Source organism: Coregonus lavaretus (genome assembly GCF_964263955.1).
Source record: "Coregonus lavaretus genome assembly, chromosome: 37".
Taxonomy (NCBI): domain Eukaryota; kingdom Metazoa; phylum Chordata; class Actinopteri; order Salmoniformes; family Salmonidae; genus Coregonus; species Coregonus lavaretus.
In genome coordinates, this window is record NC_140024.1 from 26,793,249 (window position 1) to 26,807,457 (window position 14,209).

The following is a 14,209-nucleotide window of genomic DNA, read 5'->3' on the forward strand; positions in this document are numbered from 1 at the left end:
AAAGCCTACCATCAGTAACACACTACGCCGCCAGGGACTCAAATCCTGCAGTGCTAGACGTGTCCCCCTGCTTAAGCCAGTACATGTCCGTCTGAAGTTTGCTAGAGTGCATTTGGATGATCCAGAAGAGGATTGGGAGAATGTCATATGGTCAGATGAAACCAAAATATAACTTTTTGGTAAAAACTCAACTCGTCGTGTTTGGAGGACAAAGAATGCTGAGTTGCATCCAAAGAACACCATACCTACTGTGAAGCATGGGGGTGGAAACATCATGCTTTGGGGCTGTTTTTATGCAAAGGGACCAGGACGACTGATCCGTGTAAAGGAAAGAATGAATGGGGCCATGTATCGTGAGATTTTGAGTGAAAACCTCCTTCCATCAGCAAGGGCATTGAAGATGAAACGTGGCTGGGTCTTTCAGCATGACAATGATCCCAAACACACCGCCCGGGCAACGAAGGAGTGGCTTCGTAAGAAGCATTTCAAGGTCCTGGAGTGGCCTAGCCAGTCTCCAGATCTCAACCCCATAGAAAATCTTTGGAGGGAGTTGAAAGTCTGTGTTGCCCAGCGACAGCCCCAAAACATCACTGCTCTAGAGGAGATCTGCATGGAGGAATGGGCCAAAATACCAGCAACAGTGTGTGAAAACCTTGTGAAGACTTACAGAAAACGTTTGACCTGTGTCATTGCCAACAAAGGGTATATAACAAAGTATTGAGAAACTTTTGTTATTGACCAAATACTTATTTTCCACCATAATTTGCAAATAAATTCATTACAAATCCTACAATGTGATTTTCTGGAAAAAAAATTCTCATTTTGTCTGTCATAGTTCACGTGTACCTATGATGAAAATTACAGGCCTCTCTCATCTTTTTAAGTGGGAGAACCTGCACAATTGGTGGCTGACTAAATACTTTTCCCCCCCCACTGTATCTATCTGTATCTGTCTCTGTATTGGAGAGGTGTGCAGGTTAGTTTTCCCTCTGAGCTTGTGACTCCAAAAACATGTCTGATGTTACAGTGTCAAATGTCCTACACATTCAACTGGGTATCCAATTGGTTTAATCAATGAGAAGGACAACAAGGAGAAGAGTAATCCTTCCATTCCTTCCTTCCTTGGCAGGCCAGGGTGTTAAGAGTTTCTAGGTACACTCATTCTGTGTAGAGGTGGTAAACAAAAGGTAGACAGAGAGAAACAGGAGGTCAGCAAGAGCCAGACAGACAGTGTGACGTCACTAAGTACCCTCCTCTGTAAGACACGTTTAGCTCAACTGTGTTTAGTGTACTGTAGCTGTGACACCAACTGACCATGGACAAAAATCTGGTACGGCAGGCAGGCAGAAAAAAATACCTTTTACTGGCCCATTTCATGTTAAAATAGTACAATTGACTTCAGAAAATCCGGGATTCATGATAAATAGGATTTCAATTCAGTCAAATGTCAGTTGGAGAGAGTAACTTCCAAATAGCTGTTTGTAAAAGTAAGAACTGATTTAGAAATCCTTAAAGAAAACCATAAAAAATAAACAGAAAAAAGGATCACCAGGATTTTTTTGAAGAACAATATTATAATTTTTTGTCAGGGTAGAAATACCCTACGAAAGCCAATTTGTCACATGTGGACATTCCATGAATAGCAATCAGAAATAAACAAAAAACAAAAGTAAATTTCGCTCTTCTGTTTTGCTTGTCTCCAGCAGATCTTATTGCAGTAACTTGCTGAATACACTGCTAGCGAATCACAAGTCCTTTCCAGAGCCCATATGGGTGTCAGTCAGGGTCCGAAGCAGTCCCCTCGGTCCAGGGCTGTGGCCCAAATCTCGTCTGTGGGGCGTTGTGGTAAGACCCAGTCCTGGGGGACCGCGGTGCCGTCTGGGTGGTCCACTGAGACCAGAAAGAGGTCCCACTCTCTCCTGGAGGAGAAGCACAGCAGGTGAGCCAAAACATAGGATACTGAAGTACTTTAAAAGTGCATGCATCCTTCCTCCCTTGATTTAATGACTGGTTAAATATCACTGGTTAGATATGCTTTAACAGTGAAAACATTGGTGGAGCCGTTTTATACACTTGACATACACATATAATGAAGGAAGGAAACAAGGAAGGAAGGAGGAAAGGAAGGATGGGTGCAGTCCTAAAGTATTTGAACAGGGCCTTAGTGGATGTAAATCTCCTCTAACACGGGGAAGTTTAGTAAAAATGCTTGTGTGACACAGACCTTATCTGTATCAAGGCTGGTAGTGAGTGCTCTGCCTGTGTGTAGTACTCTCTGAAGGGCTGTAGGGGGTGGTCAGGAGGCATCTCATCTGGAGGAGAGGAGGGGATGAGTGGAGAACAGTCACTTTAAGAAGATAAATGGTTATTCAGATATTAACTTATAAATCACACAACAATCTCAAAATGCTGTGTCTGTTTCCTCTTATTTACTAGTGGTTCAGAAACGTTGTGTGCCATGAGATGACCAACCTAATACCTTCTGAATTGTTGTGCTCCAATTAACAAAATAATGTTTCTTTCCACGACCCCAAAATAAACCGTCTACAACATGAAAATGGGTCCCAACTCTCCTTTTAGGAAAAACCACCAGTCTTTATACGGTTTCTAATTACCTCCAAAGAGCATGCTATCCATCTCTCGTTTCCTCTGCAGTAGCCTCTCCCTCTCCTTCCTTTGTCGTTTCTCCAGGTCCCTCTTGCGCTCCTCCTCCTGCTCGCTTTCCAGCATCACCCGCAGGGCGTTCTCCTCTGCCCCGTACACCCCCGTCCTCTTCCTGATCAGCGCCCGCAGGCGCTCCACCAGCCCGTCAAATGCCTGGTCGGCTTCCTGCTCCGGGAAGATCCCTAGTAGCACACACAAACAGAGAGATAGGTTTATGTTCAGTTGACAGAAAACATTTTAAAATGGAGTGAAACAGGGAGGTACTGCTTGAATGTGTTCAATGAGAACAGAGACTTTTGACTATGGTTGTTGTGAAGGTGAAGAGCAGTTGGCTAGACAAAAGTTATGAAGAGAAACTGTTCCATCATTACAGTGCTCCATCTCCTTACCTTTCCTGGAGGCTGCCTCCTTCCTGAGTTTGCGTAGCTTCTCCAGTGACCTGAGGATGTCCAGCATCCTCTTGGCATCTGCCTGCTTCTTCCTCACCTCGCAGAGCACCGTGTCCGCAGCCAGCTTCAGCTCTTGCTCCTGATGGGGGAGAGGAACACAAAAATATATAGATAACAGAAGCACTGTGTTCATAGTCTGTGTCAAATCAATACAGGGAAAAAATAAAATTATAATTATATATATATATATATATATATATATATATTACAGTGCTATGAAAAAGTATTTGCCCCCTTTCTAATTTTCTCTACTTTTGCATATTTGTGATACTGAATGTTATCAGATCTTCAAAATCTAATATTAGATAAAGGGAACATAAGTGAACAAATAACACAACAATTACATATTTATTTCAAACCAAACACTGCATTCCACAGTAAGAACATCATACCAAAGGTCAAGCATGGTGGTGGTGGTGTGATGGTTTGGGGATGCTTTGCTGCCTCAGGACCTGGACGACTTGCCTTAATAGAAGGAACCATGAATTCTGCTCTGTATCAGAGAATTCTACAGGAGAATGTCAGACCATCCGTCTGTGAGCTGAAGCTGAAGCGCAGCTGGGTCATGCAGCAAGACAATGATCCAAAACACACAATCAAGTCTACATGAAAATTGCTAAAAAGCAACTAATTGGAAGTTTTGGAATGGCCTAGTCAAAGTCCAGACCTAATCCCAATTGAGATGTTGTGGCAGGACTTGAAACGAGCAGTTCATGCTTGAAAACCCACACGTCGCTGAGTTAAAGCAGTTCTGCATGGAAGAGTGGGCCAAAATTCCTCCACAGCGACGTGAGAGACTGATCAACAACTACAGGAAGCATTTGGTTGGAGTCATTGCAGCTAAAGGTGGCACAACCAGTTATTGAGTGTAAGGGGGCAATTACTTTTTCACACAGGGGAATTGGGTGTTGCATAACTTTGTTTATGAAATAAATGAAATAAATATGTAATTGTTGTGTTATTTGTTCACTTATGTTCCCTTTATCTAATATTAGGCTTTGGTTGAAGATCTGATAACATTCAGTATCACAAATATGCAAAAGTAGAGAAAATTAGAAAGGGGACAAATACTTTTTCATAGCACTGTATATATATATATATATATATATATATATATATATATATATATATATATATATATATATACACACACACACAGTACCAGTCAAAGGTTTGGACACACCTACTCATTCAAGGGTTTTTATTAATTTTTATAGAAATGTAGCCCTTGCACAGCCTGGAGGTGTGTTAGGTCATTGTCCTGTAGTCCCACTAAGCACAAACCAGATGAGATGGCGTATCGCTCTGTGGTAGCCATGCTGGTTAAGTGTGCCTTGAATTCTAAATAAATCACAGACAGTATCACCAGCAAAGCACCCGCACACCATCACACCTCCTCCTCCATGCTTTACTGTGGGAACTACACATGCAGAGATTATCCGTTCACCTTCTCTGCGTCACACAAAGACACGGCGGTTGGAACCAAACATTTAACATTTGGACTCATCAGACCAAAGGACAGATTTCCATCGGTCTAATGTCCATTGCTCGTGTTTCTTGACCCAAGCAAGTCTCTTCTTCTTATTGGTGTCCTTTAGTAGTGGTTTCTTTGCAGCAATTCAACCATGAAGGCCTGATTCACACAGTCTCCTCTGAACAGTTGATGTTGAGATGTGTCTGTTACTTGAACTCTGTGAAGCAATTATTTGGGCTGCAATCTAAGGCTGGTAACTCTAATGAATTTATCCTCTGCAGCAGAGGTAACTCTGGGTCTTCCATTCCTGTGGCGGTCAGCATGAGAGCCAGTTTCATCATAGCGCTTGATGGCTTTTGCGACAGCACTAGAAGAAACGTTCAAAGTTTTTGACATTTTGCGGATTGACTGACATTCATGTCTTAAAGTAATGATGGACTGTCGTTTCTCTTTGCTTATTTGAGCTGTTCTTGCCATAATATGGACTTTGCCTTTTACCAAATAGGGCTATCTTCTGTATTCCCCCCCTACCTTGTCACAACACAACTGATTGGTTCAAACGCATTAAGAAGGAAAGAAATTCCACAAAATAACTTTTAACAAAGCACACCAGTTAATTGAAATGCATTCCAGGTGACTACCTCATGAAGCTGGTTGAGAGAATGCTAAGAGTGTGCAAAGCTTTCATCAAGTCAAAGGGTGGCTACTTTGAAGAATCTCAAATATTAAATACATTTTCATTTGTTTAACACTTTTTTGGTTACTACATGATTCCATATGTGTTAGGTTATAGTTTTGATGTCTTCACTATTATTCTACAATGTAGAAAATAGTAAAAATAAAGAAAAACCCTGGAATGAGTAGGTGTGTCCAAACTTTGGACTGGTACTGTATATATATATATACACACACACTGCTCAAAAAAATAAAGGGAACACTTAAACTATGGAGGACTAAAAGTGCCACAATTAAATAAATAAATACACCATTAAATAATTACTTAAATGTGTCATTAATTAATTCAAATTTGAATTAAATACATAAATGTGTTATTAAATGTGTCATTAATTAATTCAAATACCGATTCATTTTATGTAAAATACATATATAATAATTTCACTATTTACATTTACATTTCATGGTCCTGCGTTGCAGTGATTCATGAATTACTTAAAACTGTCAAACTGACCCATCAAAAGTTGGTAGGCGGAACCTAACGCCTGATTGGTTACCCTCTGCATCAAGCCAAGACAAATCAATTCCGGATAATGGATTGATGCAGAGCTACTGAACACATTCCAATACACTGGGTGGCGCTATTCACCTCTACATTGGTTTAGTTACACGGTTAAACAGAACTTTCATTGCAACGGCTAAAAATCAAGAGAAGACTCGGTCCTGCTAGCCCCAATGTTGAGACGCTGTGTGAGGTGCAGTTTGAATTAATTAATGACACATTTAATAACACATTTATGTATTTAATTCAAATTTTAATTAATTAATGACACATTTAAGTAATTATTTAATGGTGTATTTATTTATTTAATTGTGGCACTTTTAGTCCTCCATAGGTACCAGGTACTTTTTTTCGTAATGGAAAACCAAAAAAGGCAAGGCGAGGCGAGTAGGTACCATGTAATGGAAAAGCACCATTAGATTTTGAAGAAGTGTAATATCGTTACATGGTAAGTTTAGTCTTTTCCTGGTTTCAAAGGCTGCATTACAGTAAAGTGATGTCATTTTCTGAACTTACCAGACTGTTCTAGCTGTTCTATTATTTGCCTTTTACCACTTAGTCATTATATCCACAATATGATAGTTATTTATCCGAAATCTAAATGTGGAAGATATTTTGTGAATGCACCAATTGTCAACCTTACAATATCGTTGCAATATCGACATCAAGGTGTTAGGTCAAAAATGTGATATTTGATTTTCTCCATATTGCCCAGCCCTAATGTCAATGCATACACAGTTCAGATGAATTGACACAAGTTCAGTGTCTTTGAAAACATTAACACACTGTGCAGTAGTTTACTTTTTTTTCTTCCATTTACTAAAATCAAACTGTTCTGCACCTTCAGTGCTAACAGTACAGCATTCATGTTAGTCATTCTGTGGACCATAATGAGACAGGAAGCTTCAAAGAAACAGCTTTTTTTCCTTTCTTTTAAAAGGAAAGTAAACTTTCAGTTTTTCCTTGCTTGTTCTAACACAACAAATAAAAACATGGGTTGGACATCAGTCTAAGATTCTTGATAACACTTCCACAGTCTCTACATATAGTCTAAGTGCATCAGTAACAGAAACTCCTGGAGCTGGCAAAATTGCAACCTCTTCATCTGAGAGCTCACGGGCCAGCTGAACCTCGGGGACTGACACAGTGCCTCGATGAAGGCAGTGAGGTCCGTTCCAATCGATCCCATATTCTTCAGGAACCTGAATGGATGACAAGCATAATCAGTCTTGTACTTAAAACTAGTTTGACATGTCCTTACACAAGATTGTTATTTTTGGTCACCAAGGCAGTGAGAAATTAAATGTTACTTATTCAGTTTTTTTAAATAATACAGCTTTGCATAGTATGCACTGTAGAAACTACAGCTCACAGGTTGATCTTTAAAAGCTCGGGAGATTTTAAAGAGACAATAATCTATAGTAAATGTTTCATTTAAAGTATCACATTTAGCACCATTTTTTTCTCCCATAATTCCTTTGGGGAAACAATTTTAAGAAAGTGTTTAAAGTTCATTGTTAACCTCAGTAGGATCCTCCTCAGGGCCTTGCTCTCTGTAACTTCTCCAGAGTTGCTGTGGTGACTGATTCCTTTCAGTTCTAAGACCGTGGAAGTTCCAAGCATCTCGAAAAGAGTCGAGGCTTTGCTGAACCAGTGGAAGGAAAATCCGGTGCAGAGCGAAAAGATGGACTTCATTGTCTGGATTCAGTGTCTCCTGATCTTCCAATGAAGTAAAGATCTGATAGAAGAGGTCCAGGGCATGTTCATAAACATCTCTCCACATCCTCTCTATTCTGTGTTTAGGATAAAATTGAGAAATTGTTAATTTATGACATATGCTAAAGTACATTCAACTAGTATGTTAGTTGTGTGAGCCTAGTTGCCAAACATATTTCTTTACCGCTGATTGTGGACACTTCTGCCTGTGATGTGTGAATTCCTGTCGGTACCTCTGCTTCTGATCATGAATTCTGCTACATCTGCATTCTCCCCCCCTTTGTCAGACCGTACCCTTGATGGCAGCCCATACTGCTCAACAGCGGCGATAAAGCTCTGTAAGACCGTATGAGCTCTATTATTGCCGGCCACAGTCAGGTAGACCACTAAACGACTGAATCCATCCACCCCACCGTGGACAACAAATCTCCACCTGTTGCAAACACATGAAAAAATATAACTTTATTGTATAACAATTGTAATGAAACATATAGAAAGATGCATTGTTTATCTGCTAATATCACTGACCTGATAAGCTTATGGTGGCCATCTATATGCCACAAAGAGTTTGGGCCAGGAACAAAATACTGCCGTCGCCTTAATACACGCAGCCTCAGACGTCTCATGTAGACTCCCTCTGCATTGACTCTGCGTAAAGACTCTTGCAGTCTTGAGACTGAGGGGAGGAATTTAAAATGAATAACCACACACTCACTGGCTACTTATTTTGAGGATATAGTGGTGTCATAATAAAATAAATAATGTGTGTAAAACAGTCAACTATTACAGAACCACCACAGCTTCAAAAATGTACTTTACTGTCAGATATTGTACATATACATACATACACACATATATATATATACATACATACATACACATATATATACACATATATAAAAATTATATATACATATACATATATATATATATATATACACACATACATATACATACATACATACATACATATATTTATATATATATACATACATATACATACATATATATACATACATACATATATTTATATATATATATATTTATATATATATATATACATACACACATATATATACATATATATACACATATACATATACATATATATACACACATATATAGATAGATAGATAGATAGATAGATAGATAGATAGATAGATAGATAGATAGATAGATAGATAGATAGATAGATAGATAGATAGATAGATAGATAGATAGATAGATAGATAGATAGATAGATACCACATGCTCGAACAGAGATGACCTGAGATTTTTTGCCTCCTATGATATTTTGCTTTTCTATGATTATATTATACCCTTTACAGCAGGGGCACATCCGGACAGCTGAGAATATTACTGTCAGATATTGTTCCACCTCTATTAAACAGGAGGCTAAAAATCACAGGACATGTCTATCCTGATGATACAAGTCAGCCGTCCTGAAATGTGTGTTTCTCTTCACATTTCTTCTACACATTCTACATCTCAGAGGCGATGTCTTTCCATAAGCGGGCTTCCTTCACCTTTCAAAGGGGCAGAGCTCCAAATTAAAAATACATTTAAATAATGCCCATATTATTATCTACTCACTTGGAACATGCACACCTCTTGCATTCAGGTGACCACGCATTAGCTTGTAGCCGGTGTTTGGATGACTTCTGTGAATTTCACTTACAATACGGTCTAACTCCTCATCATTCACAGCTGAATAGAGATCTGTCTTTCTGTACAAACAAGAAAAACACAACATCAAGTAATGTTACCTTAAACGTCATATTCTTTCCGAGTGTATGAGAGCAGCAATTCATAAACAGAAAACTCATGAATTTAGTGTAAATACCTTAAACTGTATTGTTGCATGCGCCTCCTGATGGTCCTCTTTGACACACCGAACATCGCTGCAATTTGAACTGCGGGAACTCCACAAAGAAGTTGGTGCTCCAGAACTGCACTCGGTATGTCAAACGCCAAACGCCCCGGTCCCTGTGTGTGTTGGGCCTGAAGTGCCCTGGTACCAGAGAAGCGGTGGACAACTTCTTCTAGATTTGCAATCACTCTGTGGTCGATATCTTCGTCAGAAAGTGCGGAAATGACTCCAACAACTTCAATAAGTTCCTCTGCTTTACTAGCTACATGCTCTGGGTCAGCAGGTCCTGCTTCTACATCCTCTGCTAAGTTTAAAATGTCTCTAACCAACTCCCTGGAAAGTTCACGGAGATCCTCCATTGTCTCTATCCAGGTTGGCCTACTCTCCTTCAGACCAAAGCAATGGATCAGACTAGATTCGCGTTAGCCCCGCCCACTGACTTTGATGGGTCAGTTTGACAGTTTTAAGTAATTCATGAATCACTGCAACGCAGGATCATGAAATGTAAATGTAAATAGTGAAATAATTATATATGTATTTTACATAAAATGAATCGGTATTTGAATTAATTAATGATACATTTAATTACACATTTATGTATTTAATTCTAATTTGAATTAATTAATGACACATTTAAGTAATTATTTAATGGTGTATTTATTTATTTAATTGTGGCACTTTTAGTCCTCCATATTAAACAACACAATGTAACTCCAAGTCAATCACACTTCTGTGAAATCAAACTGTTCACTTAGGAAGCAACACTGATTGACAATACATTTCACATGCTGTTGTGCAAATGGAATAGACAACAGGTGGAAATTATAGGCAATTAGCAAGACACCCCAATAAAGAAGTGGTTCTGCAGGTGGTGACCACAGACCACTTCTCAGTTCCTATGCTTTCTGGCTGATGTTTTGGTCACTTTTGAATGCTGGCGGTGCTTTCACTCTAGTGGTAGCATGAGACGGAGTCTACAACCCACACAAGTGGCTCAGGTAGTGCAGCTCGTCCAGGATGGCACATCAATGTGAGCTGTGGCAAGAAGGTTTGCTGTGTCTGTCAGCGTAGTGTCCAGAGCATGGAGGCGCTACCAGGACACAGGCCAGTACATCAGGAGACGTGGAGAAGGCCGTAGGAGGGCAACAACCCAGCAGCAGGACCGCTACCTCCGCCTTTGTGCAAGGAGGAGCAGAAAGAGCACTGCCAGAGCCCTGCAAAATGACCTCCAGCAGGCCACAAATGTGCATGTGTCTGCTCAAACGGTCAGAACAGACTCCATGAGGGTGGTATGAGGGCCCGACGTCCACAGGTGGGGGTTGTGCTTACAGCCCAACACCGTGCAGGACGTTTGGCATTTACCACCAAGATTGGCAAATTCGCCACTGGCGCCCTGTGCTCTTCACAGATGAAAGCAGGTTCACACTGAGCACATGTGACAGACGTGACAGAGTCTGGAGACGCCGTGGAGAACGTTCTGCTGCCTGCAACATCCTCCAGCATGACCGGTTTGGCGGTGGGTCAGTCATGGTGTGGGGTGGCATTTCTTAGGGGGGCCGCACAGCTCTCCATGTGCTCGCCAGAGGTAGCCTGACTGCCATTAGGTACCGAGATGAGATCCTCAGACCCCTTGTGAGACCATATGCTGGTGCGGTTGGCCCTGGGTTCCTCCTAATGCAAGACAATGTTAGACCTCATGTGGCTGGATTGTGTCAGCAGTTCCTGCGAGAGGAAGGCATTGATGCTATGGACCGCCCGTTCCCCAGACCTGAATCCAATTGAGCACATCTGGGACATCATGTCTCGCTCCATCCACCAACGCCACGTTGCACCACAGACTGTCCAGGAGTTGGCGGATGCTTTAGTCCAGGTCTGGGAGGAGATCCCTCAGGAGACCATCCGCCACCTCATCAGGAGCATGCCCAGGCGTTGTAGGGAGGTCATACAGGCACGTGGAGGCCACACACACTACTGAGCCTCATTTTGACTTGTTTTAAGGACATTACATCAAAGTTGGATCAGCCTGTAGTGTGGTTTTCCACTTTAATTTTGAGGGTGACTCCAAATCCAGACCTCCATGGGTTGATAAATTTGATTTCCATTGATAATTTTTGTGTGATTTTGTTGTCAGCACATTCAACTATGTAAAGGAAAAAGTATTTAATAAGATTATTTCATTCATTCAGATCTAGGATGTGTTGTTTAAGTGTTCCCTTAATTTTTTTGAGCAGTGCATAAATACACACACAGGAAACTGATCTGTAAAAAGCAGTTTCCATTAAAGCATATTCAGATGTGTCCATGATTTGTGTATCATCAATCAACAGCTGACCAATGAACGTGTCAAACCAAAATGAAAACAGTTAGATTGTCTTGAAATTCACTGATACCAAAACTAAGAACACGTCACCACCTGCTGCTGACGTGTGTAATGTACATTACTTAGAGCAGGGTGTGTCTCATCTCCAGTCCCTGGGGAGCACCACGGTTGCACAGTTTATTTCTAGCCCAGCACAAGCACGATTCGGCTTCTCAACTAAACATCAAACCCTTCCTTAGTTGAATCAGATGTGCTGGGCTAGAACCAAAAAATGCAACTTTTAGGTTTAAAGCAGGAGGGCTATGGTCTGAAGGTGGAAAGGGGTAGCTAGAGATCAGACACAGTTTGACAGTGCTCTCTTTCATTTCACTCACCCTCTTCTTCTCCTCTACTTCATGGATACGTTTCATCCTCCACTTGTCGATGGCGGCTTCACGCTCAGCCACTCGTTCCTCCTCCCTCTGTTTCTCATCCTCCTGTTCCACTTTTCCACGCCGTAGCCTGGCCCTTCTCTTACTGATGGAACTCAGTTTCTTTTTAAGACTTTCAACACACTCAGGGTCACTAAGGACCTTGAGTTTCTCTTGCAGATCTGTTTTCACACTCACTGCCTCGGCGTATGAATCCGCCCAGACGCTCTCATTCTCCAAGTTGTGCTTCAACGTTTCACAAGCCTCGGACAGCTTTGAGACCAGCTGTATGGCACCATACAGAGTGTCTCGTATGTGAGTCACGGAGACCTTTGGGTGTGTTTGCTTTGAATGAGGTTGCGCCGGTTTGGAGGTCTTGGCTGTTGTCCTCTCTCGATTCCTCAAGAAACGTTTCAGCCACTGTTCATCTTGCATCCTCTGAATGGAGTCTTCATCTGGCGGCTGTGGAGCAATAGGCTTGATGAAACCTTGGTCGCGCTGCAAATCTCTTCCCATCGGAATCAAGGAGGGGGAGGCTAGGAGAGGTCTGCTACGATGTTCAGAGTAACCACTGTCTGCATGCTTTGGTCTAAAACGTGTATCAGGGTTTCCATACTGACTGTGTTGTGGACTGGGGCTAGGGTACGCTGGATTGTGATCAAATGATCTTTGGAAATCTGAAGTTCCCATGTTCGATTGAGCATCACCAGCATTGTAGCCCTGAACCCATGAGTTTGGTGGTCTCCGCTCATGTGTGTTGTGTTCCAGCTTTGGATGACTGTGGAAGGGAACTGGTTGTGAAGACATGGAAGGGAACTGACTGAGTCCCGGGTTGTTGAGGGGCGGCGGCGGTATCGACGGATCAAAACCATATCCCGGGGATGATATATGAGGTGGTCCATAGCCTTGAAATCTAGGCGGTGGTTGTGGAATGGGGGGTCTGAAGCCATGAGGTTGACTGCCATATCCTGACACGGGTGGAGGTGGAGTCCACTCTTGACTTTGAGTGAATCTCTGGTCGCTAACTGGGGCTTGTTGCGGTGGAGGAAGATATTGGGAAGGGTTTTGACTGGGCCAAAATGCTCCAGCAACGTTACTTGAACTCGGCATGTTACTTTGAAACGAGGTTTCACATACTGGTTGTGGTTGTATCGGCGGCGGTCCGAGATATGGAGGTCCCGATCTCTGGTAAAACGTCTCGGGACCTCCGGTGTTAGAAACGGGCTGCTGCCGTCCTCCCAACGTAGACTGGAACGTTGGTTTATCCATTTTCAAGAGGCGTGATACCGTGGAAAATAATAAACTCGGTTGTTTTCTAATCTATTTAGCTAGCTAACGACACTGTTGTTGAAAGCTTGGGGCGTCCATGTTTAAAAGGTGACGTCACACACCGGATATAGTACTACGTATATCCGTGTTTCTAACGAACGAAAGACCGGGTGCATCCCAATTGGTAGAGTGGGTACCTCTCCTCAAATCAAATCAAATTCTATTTGTCACATACGCCGAATACAACGGGTGCAGACTACAGTGAAATGCTTTTTTAGAAGTCTGTAATATTCATATGTGTCAGCATACTGAATTGTTATTGGATGCATTATACTGTCATATCATACTGTGCTATGATTGGTTAAGACCACCCAGATGGTGAGGTCATTCTAAGATGATCATGGCCAGAGACACATGGACATGCAAGTTATAGCTAGTTAATAAAGAGCTACGTTTATAAATATCCTGTCGTCCTGCATTTTATTATTTTGTACAAAGCGTACAAAACAAGACAAAGTCCTTCGCAACGATTCAGAGTTTTCTGTCACTGGCATCAGTCCTGCCGCACAATTGCCTCTTCTCCTCTACTAATTTGGAGAACAGACTTCTATGATCTAAAAAAACGAGACAGTTTAATCATTGAGCTATATAATAACCATTCCATTCTGTCAGGTCAGTGCATAGGAAAGAAAAGAGAAAGAAAGGTGACGAGGAAAGGAAGACACTTTAGACTTGAGATGCACAGTTTCAGAAAGCAGACTAGGTCCCATTACTCTTAACTGGCTTCCTTCGCTTGACTT

The 14,209-nt window shown here is 41.6% G+C and overlaps 2 protein-coding genes across 2 annotated transcripts; both read right to left on the reverse strand.

The window, feature by feature from the left end:
- Positions 1-1,052: 1,052 nt before the first annotated feature.
- On the reverse strand, positions 1,053-13,529 carry pdcd7 (programmed cell death 7). Its single transcript, XM_084154202.1, has 5 exons — positions 12,105-13,529; positions 3,054-3,192; positions 2,616-2,846; positions 2,225-2,312; positions 1,053-1,919 (listed from the first exon to the last, which is right to left on the reverse strand). The coding sequence occupies exons 1-5, from the start codon at positions 13,407-13,409 to the stop codon at positions 1,781-1,783; spliced, it is 1,902 nt and encodes a 633-aa protein (XP_084010328.1). The 5' UTR covers positions 13,410-13,529; the 3' UTR covers positions 1,053-1,780.
- LOC311111467 (uncharacterized protein) lies at positions 6,103-9,836 on the reverse strand. The gene is made up of 6 exons (XM_084154201.1): positions 9,384-9,836; positions 9,134-9,267; positions 8,069-8,216; positions 7,725-7,973; positions 7,347-7,617; positions 6,103-7,026 (listed from the first exon to the last, which is right to left on the reverse strand). Exons 1-6 carry the CDS (start codon positions 9,767-9,769, stop codon positions 6,829-6,831), a joined length of 1,386 nt encoding a protein of 461 aa, XP_084010327.1. The 5' UTR covers positions 9,770-9,836; the 3' UTR covers positions 6,103-6,828.
- Positions 13,530-14,209: the final 680 nt, after the last annotated feature.